The sequence below is a fragment of the Mercenaria mercenaria genome, chromosome 1, assembly GCF_021730395.1.
Source record: "Mercenaria mercenaria strain notata chromosome 1, MADL_Memer_1, whole genome shotgun sequence".
NCBI classification, from domain to species: domain Eukaryota; kingdom Metazoa; phylum Mollusca; class Bivalvia; order Venerida; family Veneridae; genus Mercenaria; species Mercenaria mercenaria.
In genome coordinates, this window is record NC_069361.1 from 102,681,676 (window position 1) to 102,701,747 (window position 20,072).

Here is a 20,072-nt window from a genome sequence, read left to right on the forward strand (position 1 = left end):
CCACAATCCTTGGGGCCGAATGTTGCACGTCTGTCTCCAAAACAAGAATTCTGTTAGGATGTTTGAAGCAACATGTTTGACACCAAATGCATGCGACAAAATGACAGGATTCAAATCTATACAATATGAAACGTATATATCTCTAATACCAATGAACATCTCATCTCATCTCATATTTATTGTAATAATAATTATACCATACAAATTTAACAATAACCTGTGTCGAATTTATTTTTCCCTTATGGATCACCTTACATGACCAAACCTGAGCTTAAAAGACATTTAACTGACTCCTACATGGGTATGCAGCTGCTTAGAGCTTGGAACAATTCACTAACTATATCTTGCAGGTTTTTCACCTGGTTCAAGCCCTTATGACCAGTACATATACCCATACATCACACTGACCTGTAGGTATAAAACACGAAGAAGTAGAAGATGATGATTTTGATTATTGTTAATATTATTATCATTTTCATTTAAGTTTTGTTTTTATTCAAGCTGGCAGCTTTATGCAAACAGAGAATACATCCACTCCATATTAAGCACCTGGGGTGTGTTATTCAGATCGGAGAATTATGCGGTGTTTTTCCAAGTGAGCAGTATACAGTCCTACATAGCCTACATTTACCGGTATTTCATAAAACTGTGTCAAAATAAACAACCTTAGACCTTGACAGTAAAATTACGTTAAACTGTAATAATGTTGTAAAATAAATATTTCGTCATTGAAGATGAAAGATGTGAAGAGACATTCAATGCATGCAAGGTGCAGAAACAACAACTTATTTATAGGTATGCACTACATACTTGTCTCGAAATTCAAACAAAGACGCATTAAAAATCATCTTGTACAAAAGTATAATTACGTTATTCATCTATCAATATGCATTCATTACAACTGTATCTTATTCAACTTAGGCTCGTTAATTTAATAAAAAATGAACACTGAAGATGTAATTTATCAAATTTCAGGAGCATTTTGATTGGTGATTTATGGACAATATCGCAGGGTTACATTGCAAGAGCACATCATGCATGCTTGCACAAGCTTTGTGAAATACTTGTTAATTCGTATTTTATTGTAAGATCAAAAACAGTTTATGACTTGGGCAAACCTCTTCCTTACATAATTTTACAAACTCTGTTCATATTGCATGAGAGGCATATGGAAGAATGTCACTTTATAAAATCATGAATAACTGCTAACTAACATCTGTAAAATATCTATACTGACACTTAACTTCTTTACAATAGTACAGTCTTTTTTGATAAGAAAAAACAAAATTATGAAATGTAGTAATTTCGATAGATATGTATTCTGAATTTAGAACTTCTATTCTGTTTTTTTTTCATTGGGTTTAACATCACAAAGACACGATTATATAAGTCATAAGGTGACTTTCCTCAGGGCATTATTTTAGACATGATTGGACACTTGGGTAGAAGCAACAACCCACCATAAACCAGCTGGATGACTTACTTACAAGAAAAATTCTACACCACAACCATGGTTTCAAACGTACAGCAGTGAGGGGCAGGCGACTGGAAGTCTGCAGCCTTTAACCCACTATGAGTGAATCCACCCTTCCCAGTACCCAGCGAGTGAGGGGCAAGCGACTGGAAGTCTGCAGCCTTACCCACTATGTAACTTCCCAGACGCAGCGAGGGGCAAGCGACTGGAAGTCTGCAGCCTTACCCACTATGTAACTTCCCAGTCGCAGTGAGGGGCAAGCGACTGGAAGTCTGCAGCCTTACCCACTATGTAACTTCCCAGTCGCAGTGAGGGGCAAGCGACTGGAAGTCTGCAGCCTTACCCACTATGTAACTTCCCAGTCGCAGTGAGGGGCCAGCGACTGGAAGTCTGCAGCCTTACCCACTATGTAACTTCCCAGTCGCAGTGAGGGGTAAGCGACTGGAAGTCTGCAGCCTTACCCACTATGTAACTTCCCATTCTAAATTGTAATCAAAGTTGAAGCATGACAGACCTATTTGTACATTTCAACTGGTCACTGAAAACTACTATATTCTCTGATTACAACAAATTTTAGCCTAATGTTGCACACACCACTGCAGATGATATAGAAATGGAATCATTTTGATTACATGCAGTTTTGACTTTATCATTTGATTTTGGAATGTCATAGGACTATTATTTCTATTAATTTGTTTAGCTGCAATCTAACAGCTCAAATATCAAATACATTAAATGGCCCAATGAAAACAGCAGAAAAAGCATTTCTCATTTTCTAACACAGAGAGCTACAACTGTCTCCTCTATATTTCATTTGATGAATACCAATCAACTACATTTCTTCCTGGAGTTATTTTTTACTACCGGTATTCTGTACAAGTTGAATTTTTTAAGAAAGACTAAATCTTTTCTATTTAAACAACATTTTTAATGACAAGTGTTTGTTTATTTTGTATACTGTTACACATGCTTTCATTCTAAGGAACTAAGAAACAAACATTGGTTTTTGTGCTTTAAAGCTACTATTTCACAAATGTTAGGCATTTTGTTTCTCTGAAAAAAATCTATAAAATGTGGGTACTGTAAAAATGATCACTAATACAAAATTATTGATTTTATATTATGATTTTTTGCAAGATATCCTGACAAATAACCATAAATATTGTGTAGAACGGAGTAAACTATTGCAACACTCTTGAATTAATTGAGAAAGCCAACATTCTGGGTTTTTTACCAGTATCCAACACATTTTCACTTACTTTACTATTTTTCAATGTCATACATACATTCTATGCCAAACTGATCAGATATGAACAAGCTGAAAAATGCTCACCAAAACTGTGGGAGAGTAGCTTTAACCTCCACCAATAAAAACATCTGAGAAAAGACTATTGCTAAATCTACATCAACAAAAAGCTATAGCCATTCTATAAAACAATATTACACTATAAGCAGATATATATATATATATATATTCTTACCTTTGTGTATTTGAGGTCTGCCTGAAGTTTGTTCACCTGTTCTCTCAATGTCTTCACCTCTTTTGTATATCTCTCTGTGTCCTCAGCAACCATTCGCTCCTTTTCTGTGAACAGACATTGAAATATATGAACTGCAACTAATCATTTTTGTAATTATACTAAACATGAATTCTTCTTGTTTTTTTTTTGTTGGGCTTAACATCGCACCGACACAAGTATATCATATGGCAACTTTCCAGCTTTGATGGTGGAGGAAGACCCCAGGTGCCCCTCAGTGCATTATTTCATCATGAGCGGGCACCCGGGTAGAACCACCGACCTTTCGTAAGCCAGCTGGATGGCTTCCTCACATGAAGAATTCAATGCCAAGAATTCTTTATTCACAAACTAAAGCACATACTTTTTCTTCATTTTTTTTCTCAAAAGCAATACTGATATAACTGTGACTTTCTCTTAAATATTATTGTTAACCTCCTATCCCTTCCATTTCAATATAGTCAAACTTTCTTCGCCTGAACTCCAGAGGACCAGCAAAAGTTGAGATCGTTATTCGTAGTTCCAGCTGTCGAACAAGATATATTACATAGGAATTTTGCCAGGACCTGACAATGAGTTTGACAAAGGGTGGTGTTCAAATTATCCGAGTTCGACTGTACAGTCTTTCGTGAAGCATCAGCATATGCTTTTTTCTGTTTTGAAATGAACTGCACTCATGGACTGCACACGCTGCCTAGCTACGGCACTGGAAAGACATATCTTTAATCAATAACGCATTTCTGAGATCTTACCATGCTGGAACTCTTCAAGAACCATCTGGAGATTGGTCATAGAGCTGGAGTACATTTGGTTCTGTTCCTGGAGACTGGAGATCTGAAGATATGCCTGGTCTCGCTGCTGAGATACAAAATGGAGCTGTTGTTGAAGACTGTCCAACTGGTGACTTGCATGCTGACTGAAAATATCATACATCTTTATTAATCTTTACCCTGCTAAATTTCTAAAATGGACTGGTCTATCATCCAATTTGGACAATACCAGTTATTATTCGAAGGGCTGTTCACTGAAAATTAACTGACAATAGCAAACAGTGCAGACCAAGATCAGCCTGCATAGATGTACAGGCTAATCTTTGTCTGCACTGGTGGCAAAGACAGAATCACTTTCCACCAGCTGGCTAAAGGTTAAAACTCAGTTATTAAAGAAACTTTTAAGCTTGTTTAAATCACCCTGAAGTCTGCATCCCAGAAAAACAGTGCTACTGTCGTAAGATGCACTTGTGCCCACAATGGGACTTCAACCTTTGACTCCTCATTTAGTGAAGATACGCATTTAGCCTACCTATATTATATTACTCAACATTTAATTTTTTGTTCTTTTCACCTGATCAGACAACATTCTAAAAATTTTAAAATATATAAGCATCCTACACAAAATGTGTAAAAGTAAAACTTTGTGCTTTGCCAGCAATTCGTCTGTAAAGTCCATCTCCAAATAGCTCCTGGTATATGCTGTTTTTGACTTAAGATATTTCAGAGAGTAGTCAAGATGAAATTTGTAAAGTCAGAGGGTATTAGAAATTTTTAGATTATGCAAATTGTTTTACACTTGAAAACTTACTTAGCCGATTCCACAGCTGAAGATGAATGGAGAGCATTTTCTTCTGCTGCAGTAAGTCTGGTACGTAAATCTTTCTCTCGTTCCTCAGCAGCCAGTGCTTCCTTCGTGTAACCATCCTCTATCTGAAATATATGTATATCTTCAGTACTAACATGTTTCCTTTGATAGAACTGCCATTGCATTTCAATAAATTTGAAGAATAGTGACCCCAATGGCAGAGAATTGCAGAGGTTACAATACTGATTTTGCCATACTTGTTTACATATGTCACATCCTTACATGACAAATGTGTACTTTACAGACATTGCCAATGGAAAGCAAGCTTTTTTGTCTTGAAAGTACAACATTCCCTGTCCCATTAATTGCTGTTAGCGGACAATTTCATCATTTTAGACATCAATTCAGGACTTCAGAAATGTAATCTGGATCAGCTAAAACAGTAGGCCTTACGCTAATTGTCGCTTCTTGCTGTTCATTAAATCTTTAACTGATCAGAAAAAAAAACACAACACCTTTTGTTATCGGTTTGAAATGAGCAGCTCATGTGAACTCAAATGTCTATTTTCACAATACAAATAAAACTGATAAAATTCTTTCGTGACCTGTCACGGCTAGCAGAACTTGCTGATCAAAATTATGATCTGAAATGCTTGGTAAACACCAATGATTAACATAAGTGTCTACGGTAATATGGAAATCATCATTCATTGCATATTTAGAACAGTAACATGTAACTTTAATTCTTAAGAAACAGTTTAAACATCTTGAAAAATTCACTACCTATGACATAACATCCCAAACTTACGTAAAAATGAACAATCCAAACATTACCTGTATCAAATGTTGTCTTAATCTATCCAGTTCTCTATTCAACTTTGCCTCTCTCTCTTTCAAAGACTGAATCTATAAAATAAAATGTTATTTCATTCAAATCGAGGATATAAACTTAACACAACAGATATTAAAATTTTACAATTTTTATTTTCTTTTCACCACATGTGAAACTTAATCAGACACATATTTATTCAACCAAACAGACATCCTATTTAATTAAGACATTTATACTTTTCTTGAATTCTGCTGGTTAAAATCTTTTATTTTTAACTTAGATTTAATTAGAAAAGGGGTGTTTTGAGGTTTATGTATGTATACCTTGATTAAATAAAAAAAAAATAAACATGATTATAATATGTAACTGCCAATATTATTCAAACTGATTTGAAGTGATGTCAGCAATAAAATGCAAACATGCACCAATACCACGTTTTATGTAACCTCTGTTGAACTGGTAAAATACTTCACTCTTCATGAACATATAATATTTTTACCATAAATATTCAATAATATTTACATAATTTTTTTCCATTCCAAACAGTTAACAGACGGATAATCCAAGAAAGACTGCTAGATAAATGGATTTTGACTTACATCTTTCAACAACTGGGTATTCTGTTCCTGTATCTGTCGTTGCCTGTGCAAAGCCTGGTCCCTCTCATGAGTCAACTGTTTGATGTGCTTCTGTGTAGACTCATTCTCTTGAATCACATGTTCTAATTGCCCTTTCTCACCTTGCTGCTCCTGAATCATCACAGTCAATGACCTCGTCTTCTCCTGGAGACTTGACACTTCAAAATCCCGATCCTGAACCTGTAGAGTCAATTTATTATTTGTTTCTTTCAGCACCTGACACTCTGAAGCCGCACTGTCTCGTTGCTGTTTGAGTTGAGCAATTTCTGCCTTCAGATCACCCTGCTCTGTTTGTAAGCCATGTACTTGGAACATGTAACTATCTACCTGCTTTTTATAACTGGCCCTCTCACTATCACATGTTCTAAAGTTCTGTTCCATATCACTGACTTGCTGATACATATTCTGAATCTTGGTTTCTTTCTCTTTTACATTTTCCATGAGTTCTTGGTATCTTTCTTGAAGTTTGTTATTTTCCTGAATCTTAGCATCATACAAAGTTTTATCAACAGTTTCTCCTGATTCAGACTGTTGAATCATTTGACCAGTTTTCACTTCTAACTCTTGTAATTTCTGTTTGTAATTTATCAGTTCATTTTGAGCTTTTAGTAATGACTGCTTCTTATCTTCAAACTGAGGCACCAGTTGATCATAATCAGATTTCATTTTTTCATATTTTTCACTTTCAGTATTTATAAATGCTGTCAGTCTTTGAACCTCGGCATGATAAGCCACACTTTCTTGATGCTTCTGGTTCAGATATGTAATCATTTGTTCTCTCTCCCCTTGTAAGGCAGCTAACTGCTTTGTCAGGTTTTCTTTTTCCACCAATAGTGAATTAATCTGAGTTCCTTCAGTCGAAGATTCTTGTAATACTGACAGCAAAGTTGCATTTTTCTGAGTCAAGGATTCTATTTCTAAATCTTTATCCCTGATAATTCTTGATAAGTTTTTAACAGTTTCTTTCTGCATATCATCCAGATGAACACCATCGCCTTCTGCAGATTTTTTGGCTACCAACTCTTGATTGTCTTTCTGCAATTTTTCAAGAGCAACCTTTTCTGCAGAAACTATATTCATTAACCTTTGAACTTCAGCCTTTGAATTGCTACTTTCTCTTGACTTTTCATTTAAGACATCCATCATTTGTTCCCGTTCAATCTTCAAAGATTTAACTTCGTTTTCAAGCTTGTGCATTTCAGCAAGAGAATTATCGCCCTGAGATTTTGATTTTGAGTCCATTATCTTCAGCAATGAGGCATTATTTCTTTGTAATTCAGTAATAATACTGTCTTTTTCTTTCAACTGGCCCTGAAGTTTTTCAATTTCTACAATCACATCATGTTCATGTACGGAATGTTCGGTATCAATGTCACCATTAAGTGTTTGCATACTCATAATTTTTTGAGTCTGAACTTTTTCTATTTTCTCTTCAATAACTGCATTTTGGACTGGTTTTTGTTCCTTATATTCTAGAGCAGGCAGATGATACTGAGGTGCCAAGTTACTACCTGCCATTTCAATTTGCTGCACTTGTTCTTCGTCTACTAATGACTTGGCACGAGTAAGTTTTCGTTGTAGCAAAGTTATTTCATCATCTTTTTGAACACTGTTGTGTTTAAGCACCTCTATTATTCCCTCTTGTGATTTTATTTTCTCTGATTCTTTTTGAACTTCTTGTAGAAGTTCAGCTCTTTTCTGATTTAAATCTGCAATACCAGCTTCTTGATCTTTAATGAACTGTTTATTCTTTTCCAATTCAGATTCCAAATGTATCACTCTTTCTTTTAAAGATTCATTCTCTCTAGTCAACTGCTCATGTTCAGTATGTTTTCCATGTTCAACTTGTTTTAAACAACTTAATTCTGTCTGTAATTCTTTTATCTGAGAATTCAGCTTATCTTTTTCATTTTTACTTTCTTCAAATATTTTAATATTTTGTGATTTGCAGTTTTGGACTTCACTTTCTAAAGATAAATTTTCAGTTTTCACTGCATCCAGCTGTTCTTGAACATCATTTAACTCTGCCAATGTTAATTCTTGTTGATTCACAGATTCTAACATTTTTGCATTTTCTGAGTTCAAAATTTGCACTGATTTTTTTAGTTCGGAAATCTCTTTTACGTAAGTATCACAATCAGTTTGCAACTCTTGGTTTTTTTCTTCCATAGTTACTAGTTCTTTCTGGCAATCTTGAAGTTGAAGGTATAAATTATTCAATTTTGATTCATTTTCAGATATTTGTAAATCTTTTTTATGAGATTTTTCCAGCAATACATTTAACTGTGTTTGGTGGCTCGAAGAATCTGCTTCTTCAACTGACTTCAGTTCTTCTATAAAACTTTCATAATGTTGTTTTTGTTCTGCCATTTTCTGATCAAGACTGGTTAATTCATTTTTCAGTCTAGAGTTTTCAGCAATTGCTGTATCATTTCCCTTTTGCTTTTCTTGCAGTATAGACTCATACAATTCTTTAGAGTTTGTTTCACTTGACTCTTTTGCATGATCAAACTCAGTCTTAAGGTGTTCGAGCTCATGTTGCATTGCACTTTTTTCCTTTTTCAACTTAGAGATTTCCTCATCTTTTAAATACAGTACTTTATTTAGGTTTTCCCATTCTTCAGTCCTATTTGCTAACTCCTCCTTTACTAGAACCAATTCACCTGTTGCACTTAACAGTTGAGCATTATATTCATTTTTAACAGAATTAACATTTTCTTCTAATTCCCCTGTTAATCTTTCCACTTTTTCTCTCAATGTTTGGCACTCCTCACATTTGGAATGTAATTTATCAGCAGTGTCTTCTAACAAGTCTTTTACTTCTGAAATTTCTTTAATTACAATTTCACACTCAGAATTTTTTTCCTGTAAGTTTTGTTTTAAAGTTTTAATTTCATTGCTATGCATTTCTACCTGACTAGATAACTTAGCATTTTCATTTACTTTTTCTGAAAGTTCAGACTTAACAGTGTGTACTTCATTTTCCATAGCATGTAGTTGTCTACTAAAACTCTCACATTCTGATGTTTTTCTATCACTTTCCTTCTGTAACTTTTCACAGTCTAGGCTTGTAGCAGTCAGTGTTTCTTTAAGTTTAAGTTCTTCAGCCTCCAACTGCGAAATCCTAGATCTTAATTCAACATTTTCAGTATCTTTACATTCAACAGTTTTATTTAATTCATTAAGCATGTCTTCAGCTTTTTTCAAATGATTTTGTAATCTCTCACATGCAGCCGATCTTTCTTTTAACTGAACATTTGCACTTTCTATGTCTGAGCTGAGCTGAATTATCTGTAAATGAAGCTTTTTAGTTTCTATCTCACTAGAATCCTGACTCTTAGTATGAACCAAGTCCTCTTTTTTCAAAGATTCATTTGTACCAGAAATGTCCAATTCTTGTTTAAGTTTATCATTCTCAACTCTAACAATTTTAAGTTTTTCTGCTTGTGTACCCAACTCGGTTTTATATTTATCTACCTTTTCTTTCAATTCTTGTTTATCCATATGTAAGTTATTCAAAGCTTCTGCACTGGATGCTAGCTTGTCTTTCATTTCATTCAGCTGGTCATCTTTAGTCTTTAAATCTTGCTCAAGTGTCTTTACCATACTATTACTCTTTTCAATTCTTCTTCTAAGATCAGCAGTTTCATCTTTCAACTCTGCAATCTGATGGTTCAATTCATTTGATGAGGAAGATTCTGCAGACTGGTTCAGATTTTTAAGTTTATCAAACTCTGCTTGCATGGTCTGCTTCTCTGTTTCAGACTGTGTCAACTTGCTCTTCAACTCCTCATTCGACTTTGCAAATTGGTCCTTTATCTTTATTATGTGACCCATAGCCTCTTGATGCTGATTATCCAACTCTTCTAAACTTGTCATCATTTCTTCTTTTTCGAGAGACAAATTCACAATTTCTTCATTCTTTCCCCTCATCTTTTTCTTTAATTCTTGAACCTCTTTTTCTAATCCTTCAATCTCTTCTTTCTGCGATTTAACCAAATTTTCCATTTCCTCTTGTTTCTGTTGCAACTGGGCTTCTGAAGTTCCTGTAACAGATTCCTCTAAGTCTTCTTTCCCACCAATTAAAGCTTGAAGTTCTTTTTCCTTTTCTTTTAACTGGCCATTAAGGGAAGATTCATTTTGAGGTTTCCCTGGTGAAAAATATAGCAATTAAAATACACTCCCCCTTAATGCCTACACTATGTATGTACTCATTTTAATGTCAGCTTTACTCAATAAAGCATAACAGGCCACAAGTTATCTTTTGACAATCAACATGACCTTTATCTGACAACTTTATAAGTTTTACTAAGATAATATCTAACAAGCTCTACTTAAAACTTTAAAGACACACAAATCATCTATTGTATCAGGTAACTGTTTGATGGACATATGGAACAGTATTAACCAGAAGGCCACTGTGACCCTAGATTGCTCACCCGAGTTTAACAGTTTATTTGAACAGTTTGAGTGGGTAGAAGAGGAGGGAAAGATAAAGTGGGTAGGGGCTTGAAGGAATTTGGTCTCGCAGTTTCAGGTGACGATTTAAATGTTTTCCAGACAACCATATAGAGAAAACTGTCCCTGCCCCCATGCAATCATGTTTTTGACAAATCAATATGTCTTAAGAGAATTTGGTAGAGGGTCACACAAGGAACACTGACGTCAAATTACTCAAGAAGTACAAACATTCTAGTATTTTTTATGGCCGAAAGTGCAAAATTTACCTACCTTTATCTTGATGGCTTTTTGCTTCGGTTAAACTAGAATGACTTTCTAGTTTTGCTTTCAGCTCTTTAAGTTCCAGCTGCAGTGAAGCCTGTAACAATAAACAACTTTACTTAATCATCACCTTTGGCCTTTAACAGATAAAAAGGTGTTGCAAGCAGCTATTTACTGAACAGCACCAAATTCACTGTAAAAATCTCATCGGTATCCTTCTTTTATGTCACATCAACACAATTATTTGTCATATGGCAATTTTCCAGATTCTGATGGTGGAAAAAGATACCAAGTGCTCCTTCGAGAATTATTTCATCCTGGGTGGGCATCAAGGTAAAAACACCCATATGCCAGTTGGATGGTTTTCCTAACATGAAACAATTCTACATCTCAAGAGAAGTTTTGAACCCAATGTGATGAGGAGCAAGTAATCAGAAGTCAACAATCTTAACCATTCAGCCAATTATAAATATCTGTCCAAAGTAAATCTTCACTGATTTACAAAACAAGAGTACTCTGTGGCAAATCCACTTCATTTCTAGTAAAACAAAATGTGCATATTTAATAGACTGTCCATTTTGATAAATCATTGGAAAGACAGAACCAGTGATTTCGAAGCCCTGTACAGTAATAAGTTAATAAGGAGGTATGACACATACATGTTAGCATTAGTGTTAGTATTACATTAAAGTGCAGCATGCAGCACCTTTTTAGATAAACTCATATTATATATATTAGCACACACGTATTACTTGCACAAACAGACAAATAACCAAGCTGATTATAAGGTCTAAATAAACTAGAGCTATCAAAGAATGTGGGTCACTTGTATGAAATACCTTTTGCCTAGCAAAAAGCTTTAATGCAATACATTAAATTCACTTCACTAGTCAGCAATTGTCTTGCATCTAAAAAATGAAGTCAAGTTAAGGAAATGTAATTCTGAAATTGTTCAAGACAGAGTTATCATTCTTATGCTTCAAACTTCCTCTGTATCTAAGGAAATGCATTAATACTAATGATTTCACAGTTAAACAAGAAGTTGCTATCTAACCTTTTCATCAACCAACAAATCTCTCTCCTGTTCTAACTGGGCATTAGCCTCTGTTAAAATTCCAACTTTCCTATCCAACTCTACCACTTCGTCTGCAATCTCTGCCATACTATCTGTGCCTGGATCTCTTTCCTCTACCATACTGTTTTTAGAAATCTCTCCCATACTGTCTATGGCAGCAGTTGGATCAACAAGGTCAGGAAGACCTGATATACTAGCCTCATGTTTGGCAACAGCTAACAAGCCCTAATGGTTAGTATGACATGCTATTAGGTTTGTTATAACTTTTGCAACAAATAAGTGCAACAGGTAACAAAACACAAAATTGCTCAACTATAAAGCCTTTCACCAAAACAGTTACTATTAAATGATAAAAAATATGTGCACACAGTACAATTAAATATAAATTAAAGATGTTACATATTTATGCATTTCATGCAACAGACAGATTGCTATTTAAGATATTTTGGATATACAAGAGCAAGGACATGTATACATATAGAGACTTATTACATACTCGTCTTCATTCTCCTTTAAGTTACATTAGGACCGAAGAAGTCAATGTTTTTCTATATTGATGTCTGGGTTTCATATTAGGTGCCTGATGTCATTTTAATGAATCGCCAAGTTAAATTTTTTATTTACATCAGTTATGGCAATTTTATTCAGTCATTTGAACAAAATTATAATATTTGTAAAATATTAGCTTTGCATGGAGTAATATCCACTCTTTCTTAAGCGGAATAAAGTCCTAAAGTCGTGCAATATTTCAGCTGCAGAACCCATGCATATTTCTCGAAACAACGCAGATAACTTATAAATATGTTTGCTGATGCTAAATCAGTAGGAAAGACTTTCACACCTTTTTTTTACAATGATTACAATGATAGAGGTTAGCCTATTACAACAGTTAAACTAGCAAACCATAACAAAGCAATCAATGCCTACCTTTTTGGCTTCTGCAACATTTAGGGAATTCTCCTTAGCTTTCATCTGATTTCTCAGTTCCACAAGCACTCCTTCCAGGGCCTCCTTTTCACTTAACCAATCAGATTGCATCATTTCAAACTGACTTATCTCAGTTTCATAGTTTCTTATCTGTGCTTTAAGGGTGTTCACTTGCTCATCGAGTTCAAAGTTACGTCTTGACATCTCAGACAGGTCAGAGGTCAGGGAGGCGGAATCACTGGTCATAATCAAATCATCGCCGGAAGGAAGATCAGAATCTGTTATTTTTAAAAGAAACCATCTGATTTATAGAAAATATGTAAAATATTCTTATTTCAATGGCAGAAAAATTCATCATTTTGTCAAAAACTACCGGTACTATTTCACAGAGACCTGAATAAGTAGATTTCCTATTTACATGTAAAAGATGAAACGGCTAATTTCATGGAATAGAGCTAACGTAAAGTCCATGAAAATTATAAATCCTTATGAATATCAATGACTTCACAGTAATGCAATTCTAAGGTTACTGCTCATGGAAAGTCTGAGTCAGCCTTTTAGAGAAAGAAGAAATGCAATTTATACAGGAGACTTGTTCACTTCAGTGGACTAAAAGCAGTGCCTTCTGTAGGGTTAACTTACTTGAACTGACTCTTACAGAAAGTCTTTCTTGGTTAACATTTTGTAAAGCTTTCTCCAGCAGTGTAATTTGCTCCTGTAATCCTACATTCTGCTCTCTCAACATTATCGTCTCCTTCTCAAGGCTGTCTACAACCCCTGTATATGTAACAATTCCTATATATATATCATGCATTTGAGAACATTTGCAAGGTTTTTAAAGTAGTGTGACTCGAAATTTAAATTTCTTTGTAATATCAATAAGTGGTAACTCTGAAAATATAACTGATCAAGCAATGTGAATTCTAAACAATCTAAAATGAACTGTTAACTATTAAACCCTATAATAAAGATGAAGCAATTTATATAAATGTATAGCAAACAAACTTCATGTTTTACTCATTTTCGAAAATGCAATAAATTACGATTTTATTATCAAATGCACTTGCACTACAGTGTATGTAAATAACATTCAGACAGAATATACAATGTCAGGCTTTCAATAACAATTTTATAAATAAAGTAGTTTTCATGAGGAAGAAAACTAAAGGCAGGTTTCCTAGGAAAGCAAAAAAGTTCACTCTTTCTCATTTGCAAGTTGAAAGCATCAACAAGAGCACCGCAATGCGGAGCAATATACGCCCGAAGGTATGACCTTTGACACCTAAGTGTGACCTTGATCTTGAAGCGAGCCATCCGAAACATGGGCTCTTTACGTCGTCTCAATGTGGTGAACATTTGCGTCAAGTTTCTTCGAAAACCTTGAAGGGGTTAAGAGTTACAGAGCGGACACGAAACACAGTCATATGACCTTTGACCCCTGTGATCTTGACCTTGAAGCGAGCCATCCGAAACATGAGCTCTGCACGTCGTCTCAATGTGGTGAACATTTGTGTCAAGTTTCTTCGAAAACCTTCAAGGGGTTAAGAGTTACAGAGCAGACACGAAACACAGTCATATGACCTTTGACCCTAAGTGCGACCTTGACCTTGAAGTTAGCGATCCAAAACATGCGCTCTGCATGTCGTCTTGATGTGATGAACAATGTGTCAAGTTTCTTCGAAATCCTTCAAGGGGTTCAAGAGTTACAGAGCAGACACGAAACTGCTAACGGGCAGACAGTCAGACGGAGACTGGCGTCATAACATAATATGTCCCTTCAGGCGTATCAAAACAGTGTAATTTCATTGTGCTATACTGTGGTACTATGTTTGTGAATAGCATATACCTGCAGTAAGTTTTTGTTGTTCTTTGTCTCCTAGTTCTTCTACAATTGATTTTGTCTCATTTCTGAGCGAGTCATTCAGTTCTGACAAGTTCTCAACAGCACATTCTAACTCTTTCTTCTGCAAATATACAATAATTTTGTTTCAATACAACTGCTACAACCAATTATGAAGTTTTCTTAACCTCTAAAAAGACTCAACACAGTTACTGCATCACAAATGTAAACTGTGCTAAAACCACTCAATGTTGATGTTTTTTTATTTGAAAACAAGAGCACTTCCTATCGCTGTCAATGCTTGTTTGTAAGTGCTTGACATAAGGCAATATGCAAGAAAAGAGTCATGGTTACTGGCTATCTTACTCAACTACTGATGATGAAAAAATATTTAAAGTTTCAAAGCTGCAGTATTCAAGAAAACAGGCCCTAAACAACAGAAAATAATTAAGAAATACCAAAGATAAAAAAGGGTCATAATTCTGACAAAATGCAAAAGAGAGAGCTATGGTTCCTTACCTACCTACCAAAAGTTTATACAAAATTTCAGAGCTATAGCTCTTACAGTATCCAAGGAACATGGAATTTAACAAGATATTTCAATTTTCTAAGTATATGAAGGGCTATAATTCTGATTAAATACAAGTCAGAGTTATGGTTTTATACCTACAGACATGCCTATGACAATAAACAAGTGTACAAAGTTTCAAGGCTATAACTAGTATTGAAGTGGACCTAAAAAATTAACCCAAGAAATCGTAACTTTTTAAGTACAAAAAGAGTCATAGTTCTGGCAAAATGCAAGCTAGAGTTATGGTTCTTCCTAAACATTCTCATCTAATGATGACGAAAATACTGCAAAGTTTCAGAGCTATGATTTTTATAGTATTCAAATAAATTGGACATAAACAAAATTTCTACCACAGAAATTGCAATTTTCTAAGTATAAAAAGAGTCATAATTCTGATGAAATACATATGAGAGTTATCCTTCTTATCCAATATATTCAACTTATGATGATAAACAAGTTTACAAGTTATGAAAGCAACAGCTCCGATAGTATTTAAAGAATGTGGATCTTAACAAAAATTTTACTTCCAATTTTCTAAGTACAAAAAGGGCCACAAGTCTGACAAAACAAATGTGAGAGTTATGGTTCTTTGCCTACTTAATCATCTAACAATGATAATAAAATGTGTTAACTTTCACAGCTATAGCTCTTACAGTTTTCAAGAAGAAGAGGACCTTAACAAAAATTATAATCAACCACAACAATTACGTGATGACAATACCTCAAAGATATTTTTTTTATTTTTAAATCGGACAAACTAATAAAGACTATTACCAACAAAGACTTTCTACACTTATTTCATCAACCATTTCTTTTCATTGTTCTTACTAACATAGCAGCAAACACCAAGGGAAGTAACTCTATGTTATAATTTTATCATACTGACTGTCCTTAAATCTAAATGAAAGTCTTCACAGCAGAATTTTAAGTGGTATTCCATTTATCAATCATGACTACAAGCTGCAGAATTACAAAACCTTTCTAGAAAATGAATTTACTATTACAAATAATTGTCTAAAAACTATCTCTGCTTTAAACAAACTAATCTCAATGCAAATAACTAAATACCTGTTTTTACACAATTTGAATACAAAATATGTAATGAGATTCAAGGTATATTTAGCAAACACCTGCAGTATTATAAAACAGCAACCAATCTGTTTTCGTGTATACATAAATGACAATGTTCATACAGAAAATAGCACACATTTGGTCCGTTCAGGGATTTGTCATTAAGAAAATATTCAAAATGATGTTACTATTGATGTAATTTCCATAATGAGGTAGAAGAAAGTGACATAATGCAGTTACTTAAATCAAAAACCAAAAAGTTGTCATGTTAATGACATACAGTTGCATGTCACTATTCAGCATACTGGGAGACATTTTTACTGTGTAAGTGAACATTTCTGCATCATTAAAAATTTGTGAATGTCTGACAGAGGACACTTAAAATTCATGTGGAAATATTGGTGAAAAAAGTAATTTTCCTGCTGAAGAAAATTTGTATTATTTATTTTTGTGAAATGGCTTCTAATTTTATTGCATATCTGTTATAAGGCTATTCCAATGTTGTAAAATCATGCAAGCTGTTAATACCTTAAAAACTGTTTACCGTTTTTTATAAGGTGAAAGAGACTCAAACAAAATGTTTTGTTGTTTGACCTTTACACTGATTTTGAGTTTAACATGACCAGACCAAAGGCTATAAAAAATAAAATTTGAATATGCAGAACTGGTAACAGTTTTATAATGGTACATTACAATAAATTCCCAAATTTCGGCATTATTTCAATTTGATAAATTTTCCTATTTACAAGAATCACTTCCATATCACAACAAGTAAATTCATGGACAATAAATTTCAATGTTTCAGCCAAAGGGCTATTTACTGAGGAAATGAATTTCTGGATGCATCATTTTTCAGATATAATACATGAGAATTTTATTTATACACAGACATTAGATTTCATTAATACCCAAAGAAATAATAATGACTATGCAATATGTCTTCACTAAACACTATACAATAACAGTTTACCTCAGCTGGAAGAGTCCACTGGTAGAGTTCATTAAAATTTATCTCAACATAAAAACATTGTTGATAAGAATCAATTTTAACATATGTTCCCAAGTGTTTGGGTAAATGGTTACACTTTATAAATACAGTAGTACCTTTTATGTTATTATAGTGAAAGAAGATACAGTGTTGAGTAAATGAGCCGCGCCATGGGAAAACCAACATAGTGGGTATGCGACCAGCATGGATCCAGACCAGCCTGCGCATCCGCGCAGTCTGGTCAGGATCCATGCTGTTCGCTAACAGTTTCTCCAATTCCAATAGGCTTTAAAAGCGAACAGCATGGAGCCTGACCAGACTGCGCGGATGCGCAGGCTGGTCTGGATCCATGCTGGTCGCAAACCCACTATGTTGGTTTTCTCATGGCACGGCTCAAATGTGTGCTGCATTGAAATTTGTGTGAACACCAGTTAACAAAAGCAGGAGAACATTTTGCAACATTAAACACAACAGGTCAAAATCAAACACAACTCTCTAAAGAATGGAAGCCAATAAAACAGAAGTAAACTTAATCAAATGTGACAATCGTAACCTATAACACTTAAAGAAAATAAACAACAGAGAATAAAATCAACAACAGCCATGCAAAAAGGGAGCTAACCTGTTCATTTGATGTAATCATTTGATTAACAAGTTTATCTTTTTCCAAGAGTAACTTATTTCTACGTTCAATGGCGGTCATGTCCAAATGCTGACGAACATCACGCAAATCACTCAATACCTCCAGAGTATCAGCCTGCAGAGTACATCAGTTATACGTGTTGATAAAAATACAATTTATGGGATAAATCCGACAAACTAAAAGAAAACATCATTAGTAAGTTGTCTCCCTTACGAATATTGAAATGGGCAGTGTACTCCGCTTTACTTATCAACAGGCTTGTTTTTAAAGATAACATTGAAAGGAGCATTTCACTTCATTTTTGCACAAAAATTGTAGCCAGTTCTGTCTTGGTGACTCAAACAAGTATGTTCCTGATAAAGGACATCACAATCTTAACATCTCCGCCTTTTTTCGTAAGCCATCTACCCGACTTTTGACAGGTTAACATGTCTGGGTCAGAATCTGGTTGCAAGATACCCTGGAATGCCGTGGGTTATCATGTACAAAATCCTAGTCTCCAAAGTACTGTAGTTTAGTAGAACATTGTCAATTAAAACCTTCTCACCACCATAGACAAACTGACATGTAGAGGATATAATGAAGTTTGACTTGCAAAAGTAAAGTACGTTATTAAAATCAGCTAAAGAACTGTTAGGAGAAGCAAACAACAGAAAGGGCAATTCCTACTGACAAAAATCAAAACAGAACTATCACAAAAAGTTGAAACAACCTAAAAAGCATGCAAAAACAAGAAATAAGCTCCAGGATTCCTTCATGTGCAGGCAATATGGGATTCTTGGCAGTGGATTTCTTTTCTAGATGTATATTTTTTGGATATAGGGAATCAAGTAATAGTGGCCAATGTAAGCTTATAAAATCACAATTTTTCACATTGTTTATATAAAGTAGATTTTTATGTGCATATCATACATGTGGCTAAGAAAATGCATGATGCCTAGAAAGGAACAGTAACTTTGTGTATTGTTTACTTTCATAAGGTGTTAATGGAAGCAGGAAAGAAGCAAGTTAAAAGTTAAAGGCAGGATTTACTGGATGCAAACCAATATATTGGAACCACTTCTACATGCGTTTGAAAACGGTAAAATAAATGAAGCAGTTTCACACTCAATTAATTCTAACAAAGTGATAACTAAAGCATGCTGTGCAAAACAAAAAAATATATATATCAAGGGCAACTGAGTAACTATAAGAAAACTAAAAATATGCTAAATTTTGATAAAAATCTTGGATGACATACATTTTTGGCAGGCAGGAAATAAAACAATTAGAAAACATAACTAACATGCAGGAAAACTAAGCTCTTAAAACAATAGACAACCCCATAACACGCATGCAAACAATAAGTGGGCGTGGTCAGTGGGTGTGGTCACAATGATTTACATGGTTTGCATCCAGCTGATCTAAGAGTCGTTGTTTAGTTTCCACTAAATCTCTGCCCACCTGATCACGATCTTCCTCTAGTAGTTTGATCTCTTCTTTTGCCACTGAAATAATCAAAGAAACTGCAGCATAAAACAGTGAATGAGACAACCCAAGTTTGAGACTTATCATAATTAAAGAAATTATATTCTATTCAATATCATCTGCACAACCCCTTTTGGTGCATTTTTTTTTGCTAGTGCAGTTTTAAAAGGGGTTGTTATTTTCAAGTCAGTGCCTGCAATTATAGATCCCTCTGATTCATTTCGCTGCTCTGGACTCAGTATGTATCATAATCCATTTAAATTTGATCCCAGTTTTACTGCAACAATTATTGTAAATAAATGATAAATCCATTTAATCAGACATGTCTTTGAAAGTATAACAATCATATTCAAGTGTATCTATAAACTGTCTGATATTTTTTGCCTAAATATGTCAATTAAAATTCAATAATTATAACTTTTACCATATTTTCTATTCATTTTTAAGAGAAATAATTCACCTTTCATACTATTAGACTGGTTTACAAGTTCTGTATACCTTTGAGCTGGTTTTCTAGATGCAGACTGTGTGCCTGTTTGACAGATAATTCTGACTGGTACTCCTCCACTGATTCTTTCAGACTGGTAATCTGTTTCAAGTTGGATTCTCTCTCAGACTTTAGTTTGGAGATTTCCTCATTCAGAGAGGCAATAGTAGCCTTCATGTTTGCAGTCTCCTCTGGTATCTGGCAGAAAAAAAACAACATTTCAGCAAAAAATGCTACACATA

General features: G+C 34.4%; 1 protein-coding gene across 7 annotated transcripts in view; it reads right to left on the reverse strand.

Annotated features, from left to right (window-relative positions):
- LOC123528468 (thyroid receptor-interacting protein 11-like) overlaps positions 1–20,072 on the reverse strand; it is a 79,894-nt gene that overhangs the window by 30,738 nt on the left and 29,084 nt on the right. Inside the window, exons 8-20 of one of the 7 annotated variants that reach the window (XM_053519036.1) lie at positions 19,842–20,028; positions 19,320–19,363; positions 17,856–17,990; positions 14,610–14,727; positions 13,406–13,540; positions 12,764–13,041; positions 11,816–12,061; positions 10,771–10,858; positions 6,001–10,190; positions 5,404–5,475; positions 4,573–4,694; positions 3,744–3,907; positions 2,956–3,059 (exon numbers count right to left, since the gene is read on the reverse strand). In XM_053519036.1, coding sequence (XP_053375011.1) covers positions 2,956–3,059; positions 3,744–3,907; positions 4,573–4,694; positions 5,404–5,475; positions 6,001–10,190; positions 10,771–10,858; positions 11,816–12,061; positions 12,764–13,041; positions 13,406–13,540; positions 14,610–14,727; positions 17,856–17,990; positions 19,320–19,363; positions 19,842–20,028 — 5,883 coding nt within the window. Of the gene's footprint in view, positions 1–2,955; positions 3,060–3,743; positions 3,908–4,572; positions 4,695–5,403; positions 5,476–6,000; positions 10,191–10,770; positions 10,859–11,815; positions 12,062–12,763; positions 13,042–13,405; positions 13,541–14,609; positions 14,728–17,855; positions 17,991–19,259; positions 19,364–19,841; positions 20,029–20,072 lie in introns of all 7 variants that reach the window. The other 6 variants (XM_053519038.1, XM_053519032.1, XM_053519051.1 and 3 more) reach the window with 6 other exon arrangements.